Source organism: Elgaria multicarinata, chromosome 12 (genome assembly GCF_023053635.1).
Source record: "Elgaria multicarinata webbii isolate HBS135686 ecotype San Diego chromosome 12, rElgMul1.1.pri, whole genome shotgun sequence".
Lineage (NCBI taxonomy): Eukaryota > Metazoa > Chordata > Lepidosauria > Squamata > Anguidae > Elgaria > Elgaria multicarinata.
Window position 1 is genome coordinate 34,297,644 of NC_086182.1, and position 14,534 is coordinate 34,312,177.

The following is a 14,534-nucleotide window of genomic DNA, read 5'->3' on the forward strand; positions in this document are numbered from 1 at the left end:
TCCATGGCATAGCAGTAAAGGTTACTGTTCCTATTTTGTCCCTATTTGGACCTCTTGTCTATCCTTTCTTGGTGTGGTGCTTCAGTTTGAGGGATTCAATGGAAAGGCGGAGCAGCTGAGCTTGGGAGTGTCTGGGGCGTGGCCCTTCACAGGAACAGGCAGAAGCTAGCTGAAGGCCCAGGCACCTGATAACACACCCCAGTCACTTTTGACCACAGCTTTTGACCATGGACTGTTTGTTGACTTTTCCCTCCTGCTTATCGAGTGTAACACCGGTGATTTATGACACTTGGGATTGCTAATATTATCATTTTCCAGAAGTTAAATCTCTTGAGTGGGGAATGGATGTGGGGCATGTGAATGGGCACGCGTGAGCACTAAGACAACCTTTCGGGTGCTGTGCCTGCCATTCTCCACATACTGCGGCCCTTGTGAAGGTATTGTAGGGCACACCTGCCCTAACCTGGATGGGGAATGAGAGACATGCTGAATCAGCTTCCAGTTTTCAGAAAAAGGGAATTCCATGCAAGGGTCAGCTGCATCACCGCACACTTAAGCTCTTGCATCTTACTGGAGTTAAAAGACCGCTACTAAGCCAAAGGTTATTTGGCAAGTACTTGTTCAGCCTTGATAGCAGGTGAGCCACTAATTGACTACCAGGCTGGAGATCTTCGCTCTTCTGCAATTGCTCAGATGTACGTTGGCTGGCTGGGTGCTCAGCTGCAATTACTGATCCCTTCCATGGTTTCTTCTCTCTTCCTTCTACCTCATTTATCACCACTGCTGCCCCAGGTCAAGGAAGGCTCCCATAGCTAAAGCCAGCAGCTGTGGAGTTTCTTCAGCTGTCAGCTTGCCCTCCTCTCTCTTGCTCGGCATGCAAGGACCCTCCTCTGTCTTCCTCCAAGCAATCTATCCTACCATCCATTTCCATCCTTGATTCACTCTCCTATCCCTGATTTCCTCACAAGCGTGAACTTCACCTTCCATTTATAAAGCTCCTAGTGGAACATGCCCAAAGGGCGTAATTGTTTACAGAATCTGTTTTGTTGCAAGAGAACTGCAAGAGAATCAAAGTCTTGTTTTGTTAGTTCAAACCTCTATGTGAAATGTAGGCCCCCAATCCCAAGACATAAACCTGTTTGACCTCTCTACTCTCCTGGTACTCTTTCCTGCTAGTGACACATCCTACCTCCTGCCCTGGGCTTTATGTGAGAGTTGTCCCAACTTCTCCCTGACTCCCCTGCTTGGTTTCTTGCTTCTCTGTACACTGTCTGCTTTCCCCCTTTTCCACATGGATACCGGTCCTGGATGCCCCCCAAAGTCATTGTTCACTTCACACCTGGGGTCTCCCTCCTCCCTGGGTTTCTTTACTCCTTCCTATCACCAGCCCACAATCACTTTTCTCTCCAACACCTGTGTGGTATTTACCCCAGCCAAATGGACCTTTCTCCTCCCTCACAGAAGCTGAGCTGTGTGTCAGTATTCTATTGCTGACACTTTTGCCCTGAATGGTCAGGATGTATGGATACTTTGCAGATTTGTTCTGGCCCTTGCAGTCATCTCTGCCATAGGACTGTAGGGGCACTTGTCCAAAATCTGATGGTACAACTACTAAGGACAGAAGAGAGCCCTGTGCATTTTGGTTGCCCTATCATCTCTTTGACCCAAACACGCAGCTCTTCTCCATCTGACCTCTGAAATGCAGCAGTTCTGAGTTTCTGCTTGCCTTAGGGACGTGTGAACAAGTGCTGCTTGTGTTCACCCAGATTGTTGGCTCATGGAGAACCTTCAGCTGGGTGAGGGTCATAGCATCGAGCCACCCAAACTACCAAAGTGGAATTAGATGTGAATTAGGAGAAATGTTCTTCAGGAGAAACATCGATAGCATTTCAAAAGAAGCCAAAACAGCTTCTATAAGACTCTGAACACATGATCCCATTCATGTTTGCTTAGAAGTAATTCCAACAGTTCATAGAGGCTTGCTCTTTGGCGAGTGCGTTTAGGATTGCAGCAGCATTAAAAGATCTTGGGGGCAGAAAGAAGGTCTACAAAATGCTGGATTTGCAGGAATTTGAACCTATTATGCAACCCTAGTAGCTTCCAGATTTTTAAAACCCGAATATACAATGATGTCTTTAAGAGAAAGGGGGGGGCAATTTGATGACAGAAATGCAAATAAAATGACATAAGTGGAGTTCGATGTCTTATTTTCTTTTGGCACCCAGTCATGTATTCAGCATGTGTGAATTAGCCTTAATTTGTTTATATGACTTAAAAGAGCAGAGAAGGGATGATAAATTCAGTGCGATCCCCAGGGGGGAAATATGGAACAATAATTCATCCGCGCTATGCTGCCATTTGCTGGATATGACAAGTTTTATTTTTACAAGGCTCCTTCCCCCAAATCTCCATCCCCCAATCTCCCCCCCCCCCCGAAATTCCACATCCCTGTTCATGCCATGGTCCTTTATTCAGTTTTGCAGCTGCATCTGAAATGGAAGAAAATCGCTCCTAATAATTGTATGAGAGCCGCCCCGGGCCATAGATCAGCTCCATGCTTAGTGATACAACGTGCAAGATAATTAGCGCCTCCTTCCACCTGCCCGTCATTCTTGCCAAGAGGGGCAGAATCGCCACCGGCTTGGTCAAATGCCGCAGCCTCCAGTGCCGGTTTAATTCGTGCTCTCTTGCAAATGCTGGTAGCGTGAAGACAAGAGGCCCATTTTGAATTTGGGGGTGGCTGGAGGAGATTCTCAGCATGGATTCAAGTAGGGCTGTGCATAGACAAACCACCACCCCACTTCTGAAGGAGCCCCGATCCACCTCAGCCCACTTTGGCCTGGATCTGACCCAATCCGGATCTGAAGCAAGATTTAGATGTCCAAATTATTCAGGCATCCAACATGCTGAACAAATGGCCAGGGTCAAGACTGTGGTACATGGTGATGGGGCTTACCTCCTCTGCCATGGTCCAGATGAAAATCCATCTCACCCAAAGAAGCTCATTTGACGAGGGATGGAAGCTCCCATTGGTGCCAATGGGTACGCCTAGAAATACAATGCATGAAGAAGGCAAATGCGTATCAAACAGATATTGGCTGCAGTATCCTTGATTAGTGTACATGACTTTGCTGCCATGTAGTTTGTAGTCCATCATGTCACAGTTTTGGATTCTGGATGGGGGTGCACATGTTGAGATCTATTTCATAACAGAATGAAGGGGACAGTCAACAAGGCTAACTCTTGGTGATTTCTTTCTGGTGGCTTCCTTAGTTTTTGTCATGCCTTGGCCACGTTCTAGGGCTGGCCACCGGCAGTGTGTGTATGATCTGTTACAAGCAGTCTGTGAGGCTACTCATTGAGACAAGTAGCTCCGACTGAGGGTCTAATTTGTACAGGGGAGTTTTATAAGGCCTAGTGTGTGGCTATGAGCCTATGAGGTCAGTTGACTGTATCTAGGCTAGAACTGCAGTCTGTGGGGAGCTCTTGATCCACAGGGCCTGGTTCCCTGAGGGACCAGAGCACTGATGACACAGGAGATCAGGTGCCCATGGGTAGCTGCTGGACATCCTCATTTGAGACACACACAGCATCTTACCATTTGTGGCTCACAGGAAGACATGTTTTCATAGCAGCGTTCCCCCTCCCCCTTCTCTGTTGCAGAGTTATGTCATGCCCAGACCACCGCAGGGCTCCATGAGGATTCATAGAAGATGCCCCGGATCTTGGCGCCTCTGGTGCTCCTTTTGGTGTGGCTAACAAAGATTGCGGCCAGCCCCCACTCCCTGAGGATTGGTGAGTCCAGAAAACAAAACGTAATGGATTGTACTGTAGTTCTCATCCTGGCTGGAAGAAACCAAGGCCCCAGCTCACTATGACAAGGACGGTCAAAGGGGAACCTATAGAACTGGGACCAGTCTCAATATTATCAGTCCTCTGGGTGGGTCTACCAGATGTTGAAGAATCCACACTGCAGTGTTGCCTCTTTCCCTGGGGATGTGCATGTAATGTCCCCGCTACAGAGGAGTGCATGTGCTCCATCACTGTGGTTTCCAGGCTTTTCATGTGTTTGGGTCCCTGGGAGTCAAATATACTTCTTGTCCCCTGGACCACTGTGTTATTAATTCAAAAGCCCCCAAGAATAGAGAGCCCGCTCTAGGTAACTTACACCGTCTCGATGAAATATCTGTGGCTGAGTGGTGAAGTGATAAACCAGAGGTGGACTTTGGTGTGTGCATTCATTTAAAACAACAACAACACAAAAAGTTTTTTTTAAAAAAGTGCTCCATTAATTTGTTCTTCGTTATGATATTCAATGAATGTGTATTTGAATGAAAATCTATCTGTTTGTTCATTAGCTTTTAACTGATTTGAACTGAAGGCATTGTTTTGCATTGAAGCAACAGTGTAGAGCGCTTTTATATAATTTACAAGACAAGGGAAAAGGGAAAGAGAGCAGTGAAATTGAGGGAGTGGGAAACTATTTAGGTAACAGTTAGTGTGTGTCTGTACACCATTTTAATTGCTTATAAAATGGGACTATTTATATGATCTATCAGGAATTTGGCAGGGAGGTAGTGAAATGTCTTCAAATTTCATGCCATTTAGCTCAAAACACAGAACTTACAGACCGCAGATGAACTGGGGTGTTCTATTGAAATCAATGGCAGGGGAAGCATAAACTCTTGAATTAATTCAATTCAGTCAAATGGAAAATGAAACAAATGAAAATGTTAAAATATGAAAATGCGTGCAAAAACTAAATAAGGATATTTCCATTTCACACCCCTAGATTGACTTAGAACAGCCTTCCTCAACCTGGGGCGCTCCAGATGTGTTGGACTGCATCTCCCAGAATGCCCCAGGCTGGGGCATTCTGGGAGTTGTAGTCCAACACATCTTGTGCGCCCCAGGTTGAGGAAGGCTGACTTAGAAGAACTAAGGATGGGGTTGGGGAGAGTGAGGTGGGAGAGGAGGCGTCAGGGAGAGGAGGCGAAGGTGGCCGAAGAAAGGGGCGGTTGCCTCTTCCACAGTCTCTCATCTGGAGTCCTGTGCTCAGCACACTGAACAAATGGACCATCTGACCCAAGGGATGAATTGTCCTGGCCCTGCAGCCAAGTGCGCCTCTTTAGGGCATTGCCCACTGGTGTCATTCCATTAGCACAAATGGTTTTGTGCTGGTGGAAGCCAGGTTCTGAACTATACACAAGAGAAGAATCCAACTAAAGTTACATTTGTGGAAGTGTGGCTGTGCAAGCAGTTGTACATTCTGTGCATTGTGCATTCCATTTGTACAACTGGCTGTGCAACCTGTTGTGCTACTGTTCACAACTCCCTGCACACCTAGTTCATAGAATCATAGAATAGTAGAGTTGGAAGGGGCCTACAAGGCCATTGAGTCCAACCCCCTGCTCAACACAGGAATCCACCTTAAAGTATCCCTGACAGATGGCTGTCCAGCTGCCTCTTGAATACCTTTAGTGTGGGGGAGCCCACAACCTCCCTAAGTAACTAGTTCCATTGTCGTACTGCTCTAACAGTCAGGAAGTTTTTCACGATGTCCAGCTGGAATCTGGCTTCCTGTAACATGAGCCCATTATTCCGTGTCCTGCACCCTGGGAGAATCGAGAAGAGATCCTGGCCCTTCTCTGTGTGACAAACTTTCAAGTATTTGAAGAGTGCTATCATGTCTCCCCTCAGTCTTCTCTTAGCCAGGCTAAACATGCGTAAGTAAGTATAATGGAAAACTGCAATCAAAAGAGCTATTTGAGTTTTCTGGATTCTAGCTTTAGACCCCACAGTTAACCCTTTCTTACAAGATTTCCATCGTAACAAAGAAAAGGGCATTTTAGAAAGATAATAGTGAAATATACATGAACATTTGGCAACCAGAAGTGTGGCACATGGTGCTAGCAGAGAAACTGACACGTCAACTTAGATCTCTTAAAGAACAAAACCTGTCAAGAGACATTATAGACACACACAGTGTGACACCCTTTTATTTTCTTTACAAACAAGAGAGAAAACAGAAGAATACCACCTGGCTCAGATAGACAACTGTGCAGAGAATAATGAATGGCTTAGATTAGGAGCTGATGACAGTCCTTGCATAATAGCAGAGCAGTCTGGATACAGCTCAGGTGATGCAACTTTGTTGATGTAACAATCTGTAAAGTAAGAATGAGGCCTACACCAAGCAGGATATTATGGTATGAAAGCGGTATATAAAAGGCAGGAGTCACACGACTGCTTTATAGCGGCATTGAAGTGCACTGACAACTGTTGGGGCCCATTGACACATCCCTTATACCACTTTCATAACACTATATCCTGCTTGGTGTGGCTCCTGCCATTTATATACTGCTTTCATAGTCCAATATCCTGCTTGGTGTAGATTAGGCCTCTGAGACATGTTAGAAATGCTGTATTGGGGGGCGGGGAAGAGAGTTAATTTAATTATTATTAATATTTCTAATAAGGGAACAAAAGACAAGACATTGAACTGGCATTCACAGTTGTCCCCTTTTTCCAAGGAGCCCTGAGAAGTGTATTTCTATGAAGGGTGGAGAGGGATCTCCTGCCCTGAATTTTCATCATGCTCAACAAACTGGATTTCTCCAGATTCTTGTCTGCCAACAACAACAGTTAAACAAACGTGAGATAGGTTTCTAGAAGCAGGGATGTGGAACCTCACGCCTGCAGGCCAGATGTGGCCCACATGGTGTCTCAGTCTGGCCCCCTGTCTCCAGATGGCCACACTGCCTTTCTCACAGCCCCTAATGGTTTGGTGGTTTCCTGAATTTTGTGCAGTTTCCCCCACCCCATCCTGAGCGGTTGAGATGCCTCTCCTAAGGCTGAGTTCCTGGCTGTATGAACTTTACGCTACAATAGGCTGGTATTTTCGGCCCTGCCCCTGTCACCTTCAGCCTCGCCCACCAATGGGATGCAGTGGAAATAGAATCCAGCCCCCAGGTAGAAAGTGGTTCAACCTCTTTGTTCTAGAGGGATGCACCTTAATATTCAACTTATTGAAGCTGTTGTAACCATGCAAGATTTAGGGTGCAGTCCTATGGGCTCACTGACCAGAAGCCACTGAGCCTGGGACTTCAGAGGTTCCTATGCCCTGCACAGTGGGAGGAACAGCGGCACTGACCTTTACCTCCCTGTTCTCCAATCTTTCAGTTTTTTACTAGATGGGCTTTTTTAGTCTGGAGAGGATACTTTGAAGGGAAGGAGATTAGAGGGGGCTCGGGATAAATTGTATCCTGGCCTCTCTGATGACTTCCCCTCTCCAGACCCTGGATCTCCGACTCCCCCTTCCAAGGTCAGAGCCCTGTCTTCGACCTTGGAAGGGGTTTTCTGAGCCATCCTATGGTCCATGGGATGCTCATCCAGGGCCCGTAGGATGGCTCTCATAGGCCATAGCTAGACGGGGCGAAATCCCGGGGCGATCCCCGGAATCGTCCCTGTGTGTTCACATGATGCACACGGGATCCTGGGATCAGGGAGGGATGATCCCCCCCCTTGCCCCGGGATCTCACTCTCCTCTTTAGACTGGGTTTTTCCATGGTCTCGAGATCGCTGAACATGTGGCTGAGTGCCATGGTTTGTCCCGGCTCCTCGCCATTACTCACAAGGAGTTGGGACCTGTGCACAGGGTGCAGAGCTCTTCAGGAGCACTGCTCCCATGGGAGGTGGGGGGGAGCGGGGGTTAAATACTTTTTTAAAAACAACAACACTTACCTTATGCGCACGAGCGCTCATGCGCTGCTGGCTCTTTAAGAATTTTTTTTAAATGGCGGGTGTGACGCCTCTCCCTCTGAGGTCAATGTGCACTGCATGTAAACAGAGGGGAGAATCTCCTGATAAAACCATCGCGAGATCTTCACCCCTCTGTCGCGCACTAACAGGTAGGTCTAGCTAAGGCAGCCTTCCTCAACCTGGGGCGCTCCAGATGTGTTGGACTGCATCTCCCAGAATGCCCCAGGCTGGGGCATTCTGGGAGATGCGGTCCAACACATCTGGAGCGCCCCAGGTTGAGGAAGGCTGAGCTAAGGCCTTAGTTGCTTGCTCCACACCATCCCTTCATTCCCGAAGCATCAGACAAAACGGAGGGTGCACCTCTCTTTAGTTTTCATGATGATGATGCTCCCTTAGACCTACATTTGCAGCCACGGTCTCTTAGGAAGAGTCACTTTAGGAACGGTGCAATCACCTTTGATAAGTTTAGGGTGGAATTCTTCCCTGGCATTACATATAAAAATGATATTTTCAACAGCATTAATTTTTGTGGTTGCAAGTAAAAAATGTTTTCTTGTCTTTTCTTCTTTTCCATTCTCTTCAATTGCATTTAATTCCATTCAGCCGCACCGCCGCCGCCAAACTCTTCGTAATCTCAGTGGTTCTTAATGTATGAGGGGAAGCAGGGCTGTGCAACGGCGGCGGCTTTTTATTCAAAGGAGTCGGGGGAACGGGGGGCTGTCGGCATTTATTCGCTGCTTGTGTAGATTAGGAAGGAAAGGCTGCTGGAAATCCCTGCCGGGAAAGTTCTGCGTTGCGTTGACACCTCACTTTGTTGTTAGAAAAAGAAACAACTTTCCTGCCGACTGTCGCTGAGAACTGCACGCAGCTTGTGTTAACCATTTGCAGCCGATAAGAGGCTAATTTTTCCTCCCCTCGTCCACGGTGTGCAGGCAGGCGGTGCCTGTAGTCAGAATACCTGTGTCTTGGCGTTGCATGACCAGGGCCTGTAATGAGGAAGGAAGAATTCTAAACCTCCAGCAAGATAATTTCCAAATGAGGCGGGTGTTTCATGTTGCTCTCGTGCACGGATTCACAAAAGAAAACAGAGGAAAAGAGAAGACGGCACTAAATATAAATGAAGTAGAAAAGGCAAAGGTTCAGAAATGGTCCTGAAAAATTCAGGGAGCTGCAATAAAATCAGAGATTGCTAGGATCCTCCAAATATCATCCTGGCACTTGTCTCATGTTCGGTTCCCGTTTGCATTTGCAGTTGCTGCTTATTTCGCATGAACGGAAGATTTGCGCAAAGCAGACAGTCATCAACTCAGGGATTGGGGCAACAGAAATGATCCAGGGACTGGGGCATTGCCACTATGGGAGAAGATTACAACAGCTGGGATTGTTTAGCTCAGAAAAAAAAAGGAGGCTGAGGGGAGACGTGATAGAGGTGTGCAAAATGATGCACGGTGTGGAGAATGTGGAGAGAGAGAGATTTTTCTCCCTCTGCCATGATGCTAGAACCCAAAGGGGTCATCCCATGAAGCTGATTGGTGGGAGATTCAGGGCAAATTAAAGGAAGGACTGCTTCACACGGTGCATATTTAAACTATGGAATTCAGTACCACAAGCTGTAGTGATGGCCACCAATTTGGATGGCTTTGAAAGGGGTCTGGATGAATTCCTGGAGGAGGACTATCAATGGCTACTAGAATCGTAGAATCATAGAATAGCAGAGTTGGAAGGGGCCTACAAGGCCATCGAGTCCAACCCCCTGCTCAATGCAGGAATCCACCCTAAAGCATCCCTGACAGATACCAGATTTACTGTGTTATCTGTACAGCACCATGTACATTGATGGTGCTATATAAATAAATAATAATAATAATAATAATAATAATAATAATAATAATAATAATAAATGGTTGTCCAGCTAGTTCTGATGCTAGTCCTGATAGCTTCCTGCCTCTGATAACTCCAGTATCCGAGGCAGTAAGCCTATGTACACCAGTTGCTGGGGAACATGGGTGGGAGGGTGTTGTTGCACCTGTGTCTTGCTTGTGAGTTCCTGGTCAACAGCCGATTGGTCATCGCGTGAATTGCAGTCGTACTTTGCAGAAATTAAAACATGTCAAATCTGCACACTGGCCTGACCCAGTTAGCCGAAAATGAACTGAAATCTGGGGGCCTGAGCCAATGAAAGCTCATAGAGTTCCACTCCTCAAACCAATTCCTCAAAACATCCCTATTTCTGATAGGTTCCTCATTTTTAACAGTTATACGGCAGGTGGGTCCAACATGATCCCCTTCGGGCTGGGAATAGCTGCAGTTATAATATACATATTGAATTTGGCCAGTGGAGATGGGTGAGTATTTGGTTTCAGTTTGGTGTTTACCAAACTTTGCAAATCTGGGATGGAAAGAAGTTGAGATTTTAAAAATTTGAACACAGGAGGAAGTACAGGGTGTACAGATTTTGTTAAATCTGTTCTGTTCGTGTTTTGCAGATTGTGGGAACTGGATTGTTTTCTACCAGAATTTTGTTCTACCTGCGCTAATTTGCAAGTGCGCACAATGCGTACTTGCACAAATATGCTAATGTGCCTCAGATAATGCAAATTAATGCTAATTTAAATTAGTGCAAATAACTCCCAAAGTGGGAAACCTGGCTGCAATTCCGTGGAATCCACATGATTCGGAAAAACCTGGCCTACTGCAGAATTTGCAGGCCAGGTTAATCAAAATCTGAACTCATTTGAATTCATTGCACATTTCGCTGACATCCCTAGGAGAAAGCAAAGCTGGGAGATTCATCGTACTTTAGATAGGGCTGAGACCAGTTAGAGTTTTTTTGTCTCTGGCATGAAAAACAGTCTGCTCTAAGTGGCCTGAAACCTCCCCCCACCAAAAAAAATCTTTCCATTTAGAAACATGAATACCATTTAGAGAAACAACCGTCTCTTGAGGGCATATGAACTCACTTTTCTCCTCTGGCTAGCAGTAATTAGGTACCTCTTGGCTACTGATCACACCTATTTGGGGAATGGTGCAATCAAGGACCTGCATGCTCTGGAGGGAGAACAGCTAATTACTCCTAGCCTGAGGGGGAAACAGGGAAGAATGGAGAACAGATGAATGGAAGGAGAAGTAGGTCAATAAGGCACATTAGGGTGCAATTAGCTGGCTGTACGGAAACCTGGAGAGCAGTCTAGGAACTTTTAAAGGATCTAAAATGGTCCCTTTGGCTCTCATGAAGGTGGGCCAATGCTTTCAAAGCAAAATTTCATGTGCCTCTGGAGTTTTGTGTGTCAAAACAGAATAGCTTCCATGCAACTTTCTTTTCTTCTTAAAAAGGGTACTCAGGTTGCATGGCGGTCCACTGCTCTCAGGGTCAGCATAATGGGGCTCCTACCAAGGGCCCAGAGCCTGGCAGGGGCCCACTCAGAAGAGCCACTGCAGACTGCTTGTTTACCAGCCTCTTGCTCTGACCTAGACTATGGTGGTGGTTGTCGTGCTTCTCAGAAAGCTCCTGCTTTCGATGAGAGACAAATGACGAAGCCTGCTAGGTAATCCACAAAGCTTTTATTAAGCAGCAAACATCTCTGCTACCTGAAGAGAGTCTAATCTCTTGGAAACTTCCTCCTAGGCAGAATTATGCAAACTAAGCGAGACAATTGTCTGACCAAGGAGAACAGGAAGCCTCTTCCCAAACGCCCATAACTTCAGAGAGCCTGGCGTGAAGGCAGGTTCTGGCGCAATCCTAGTTGAACCGACTTTCTCACACCTTCCTTCCACTCCATGTGTTTTAGCTTCCGGCGGACCCTAGCATCAGCTCGCTTGTCGGGGCGCTCTCCTCTGGAAGAAACCTCACTTCCCACTGAGTGTGTAGGATTTGGCCTTGAGGAGCTCTGGAGAGGAATGACTCCCAGCTGGGGAATCGCCCCTGAGAGCTTCCTCCCCAACTGGTACAGGCTGGCTGGTGTCTGGCGCCTCTTCCTCTAGGTCCGAATCTGATTCTGATTGATTACCTGAAACACAGTCTCCCAAAACAGGGGCAGTAGGGTTAGCCATGACAGTGGTGAGAAGAAGAACTAGATGCCATGGCCTACTCTGGCATTTTGTCTGGCAAGCAACCAGTGATGAGAAAGAGGATGAGGAGCTATAGCATCTGGTGACAACGGAGCTGAGAGGGTAGACTCACACTGAGGGAGCGGATGACCATTGAGGGCGTCTAGCTCATGGTACCTCCAAAATGTAGAGCCAGAACTAAGTGCTCTTCCTACTGAGCCATGGCGTCTCCCTTGTCCCATGTTCCCCTTCCTTTTGATAGCTCCCAGGACCATCTGCCTGAGGGTGCAACAATGTGATTTTTGCAGAGCTTACTTTTTCACAATTCTTAGACTATTATTATGCAGCACATGTGAATAGGCTCAATTTGGCACTTTCCTTTCCAAAGCTCAATTGATTCTCCACTTAGAATAACGGAATAATCATTGTCACACATCACACGTGCAGTTGGCTTAATTGGGAGTAGAAATCCATAGAGGTTTGCAGCCCTCCTTCGCCTGCTTCTGCTGGGGAGGCTGAATACAGAAAAGGGTGGGATGCGGCATATGGTCCTGAGTGATATGGAACCATTGAACAATATGGTTCCATGTGGGAGTACAGGCAGGGACTTCCCCTGTGCCTGCAGAAGGTCCCTGCTTCAACCCAAAGCATCTCCAACCAAAAAAGATCAACCAGCTAACAGAAGATGGAAAAGATGTCTTTCTGCCTAAAAATATGGAGACCTACTGCTGGTCTGGGGATGATGGGAGTTTTAGTTGTGGAGTTGTAGGAGGGCACCATATTGGAGAAGCTAGATGGACCAATGTTAGAGCAGGATACCTGAGAGAGCGCCTTCTCCTTTACCAACCTGCCCGGTCACTGAGGTCATCCGAGGGCCTGCTCCTGGTGGTTCCACATAGATCCGTCCTCCGATTGGAATCCACCAAGGGAAGAGCCTTCAGCGTGGTGGCGCCCCTCCTGTGGAATTCCCTGCCTCTGGAGGTCAGGCAGGCGCCAACCTTGTAGTCCTTTCGGCACCTCCTGAAAACATCTTTATTCCAAGAAGCCTTTCTTTAACATGCAGCCTTGGATTTCTGTTTTTGCTTCTTTTTAAATTTTGTTTTAACTGTTTTATTCCGTTTTTATTTTCATTTTACCTTGTACACCGCTCCGAAATTTTTCAATGGGGAGCGGTATATAAATATTCTAAATAAATAAATAAATAAATAATAATAATAATAATAATAATAATAATAATAATAATATAAGGTAGGGAACATTGGTTCTTGTACCACAATTTTGCCTCTACTAACCTTCACCAATATTGTGCCCTCCAGATCTTTTAGGTGACAAGTCCCATCTGCTCCTGGCGTCAGGCCCAATGGCCAAGGATGATAAGAGCTGCAGTCCAAAACATCTGGAGGACACTAGTTTGGGGAAGGCTATTCTACAGCTTCCTGGGGTCTCAGACAGGAGACTTTCCCATCCCTACCTGGAGATGCCAGGGATTGAACCTGAGACCTTCTGCATGGAAAGCTGGTCCTCAACCACTGAGCTCAGGCTCCTCTTCCTGTGTCCTTCATTCTCCCCTTGCCCACCACCCTGCCTTGACTGCCTTAACTAGAAGACATGTAGAGACAGACTTAATTGTGCTAGCACGTAAACTATTCTTAGACAATTGCTTCAAAAACACCACGTCCTCTTGAAACTCTGTGGGATTTGTGTTCATAAATTGCCTAATTGCTTTTGAAAACTCACCCACACATGCTCCACAAAGGGCAGTCCTTTTCTCAGGGAGCCTAAACATATAATGAATGGAACCTGAGGGAGGAACGTAGGCAAAGGATGCAAGTCTGGAAAGCTCCTGATATTTACACCAGACGCGCCTGTCACAGACTCCTCTCTTCTTGCCTGCAGGCAACATGTTTCAGAGGACGAGGGCAGGTAGACAACGCTCATGGCACAGTTTTAAGTGGGTGTTCACAGCTCAGTGTAAGATGGGCCAAGGGATGTTCTCATAGCTGTTGGGAATCTGCGAGGGGGAAATGCCAAATGTATGCCCAAATCAGCATCCTGAGAATTTCATTTGAAAAGAAGCAATGTTCTAGTCCTTATGGCAAGGCAAACACCATGAGAGGAATGGGAAGGAAGCCCTGCTGGGATCTCAAACAGCAAGACGGCATTGAGTATGAGTCTTGGTGGTTTGGGGCAGGTTGGCAATACTCCACCTACCTCCTTGACGTGGGCCATGACTACCGTATTCCTTCTGCATGACAGCTCTGCATCCTTAAACCCATACCTGAAAGGAAAGGTATATGGCAACAAACAAACAAACGTGGCATTCATTTGTAAGTTCTTTCCTCGTCTTAATTTTCTTTAGAGGCCATGCCAGTGGAGTGATATTTTTATTTATGTTCTATGTGGCACATGAATACACCGGATGACAGGATCCACAAATATGGCAGCCCCTCTTCAGGTTTCTGTCATGCTAAAATGCTCTCTTGCTTCTTTTCTGCATTTTGCAAAGTTGATCTGTATCCAGTTGAGTAGCTCTCAAAGAAGAAATCAGCGAAAGCTGATGTGAAGGTAGTGCTCTCAGCCCTGTTGATGTGCACCCAAAGTCATAATTCATTCATGGAAGTATGGGTTGATAAGAGAGGGAACATAGCGCAGTGGTAGAGCTCTTGTTTTGCATGCAGAAAGCCTCAAGTTTAATCATAGAATCATAGAATAGCAGAATTGGAAGG

At 46.5% G+C, this 14,534-nt stretch overlaps 1 protein-coding gene across 1 annotated transcript in view; it reads left to right on the forward strand.

The window, feature by feature from the left end:
- The first annotated feature begins 3,690 nt into the window (after positions 1 to 3,690).
- GRIK4 (glutamate ionotropic receptor kainate type subunit 4) overlaps positions 3,691 to 14,534 on the forward strand; it is a 261,624-nt gene continuing 250,780 nt past the window's right edge. The window contains exon 1 of the mRNA XM_063138998.1: positions 3,691 to 3,795. Within this exon, the coding sequence (XP_062995068.1) occupies positions 3,714 to 3,795 (82 nt within the window). The 5' untranslated portion in view covers positions 3,691 to 3,713. The remainder of the gene's footprint in view (positions 3,796 to 14,534) is intronic.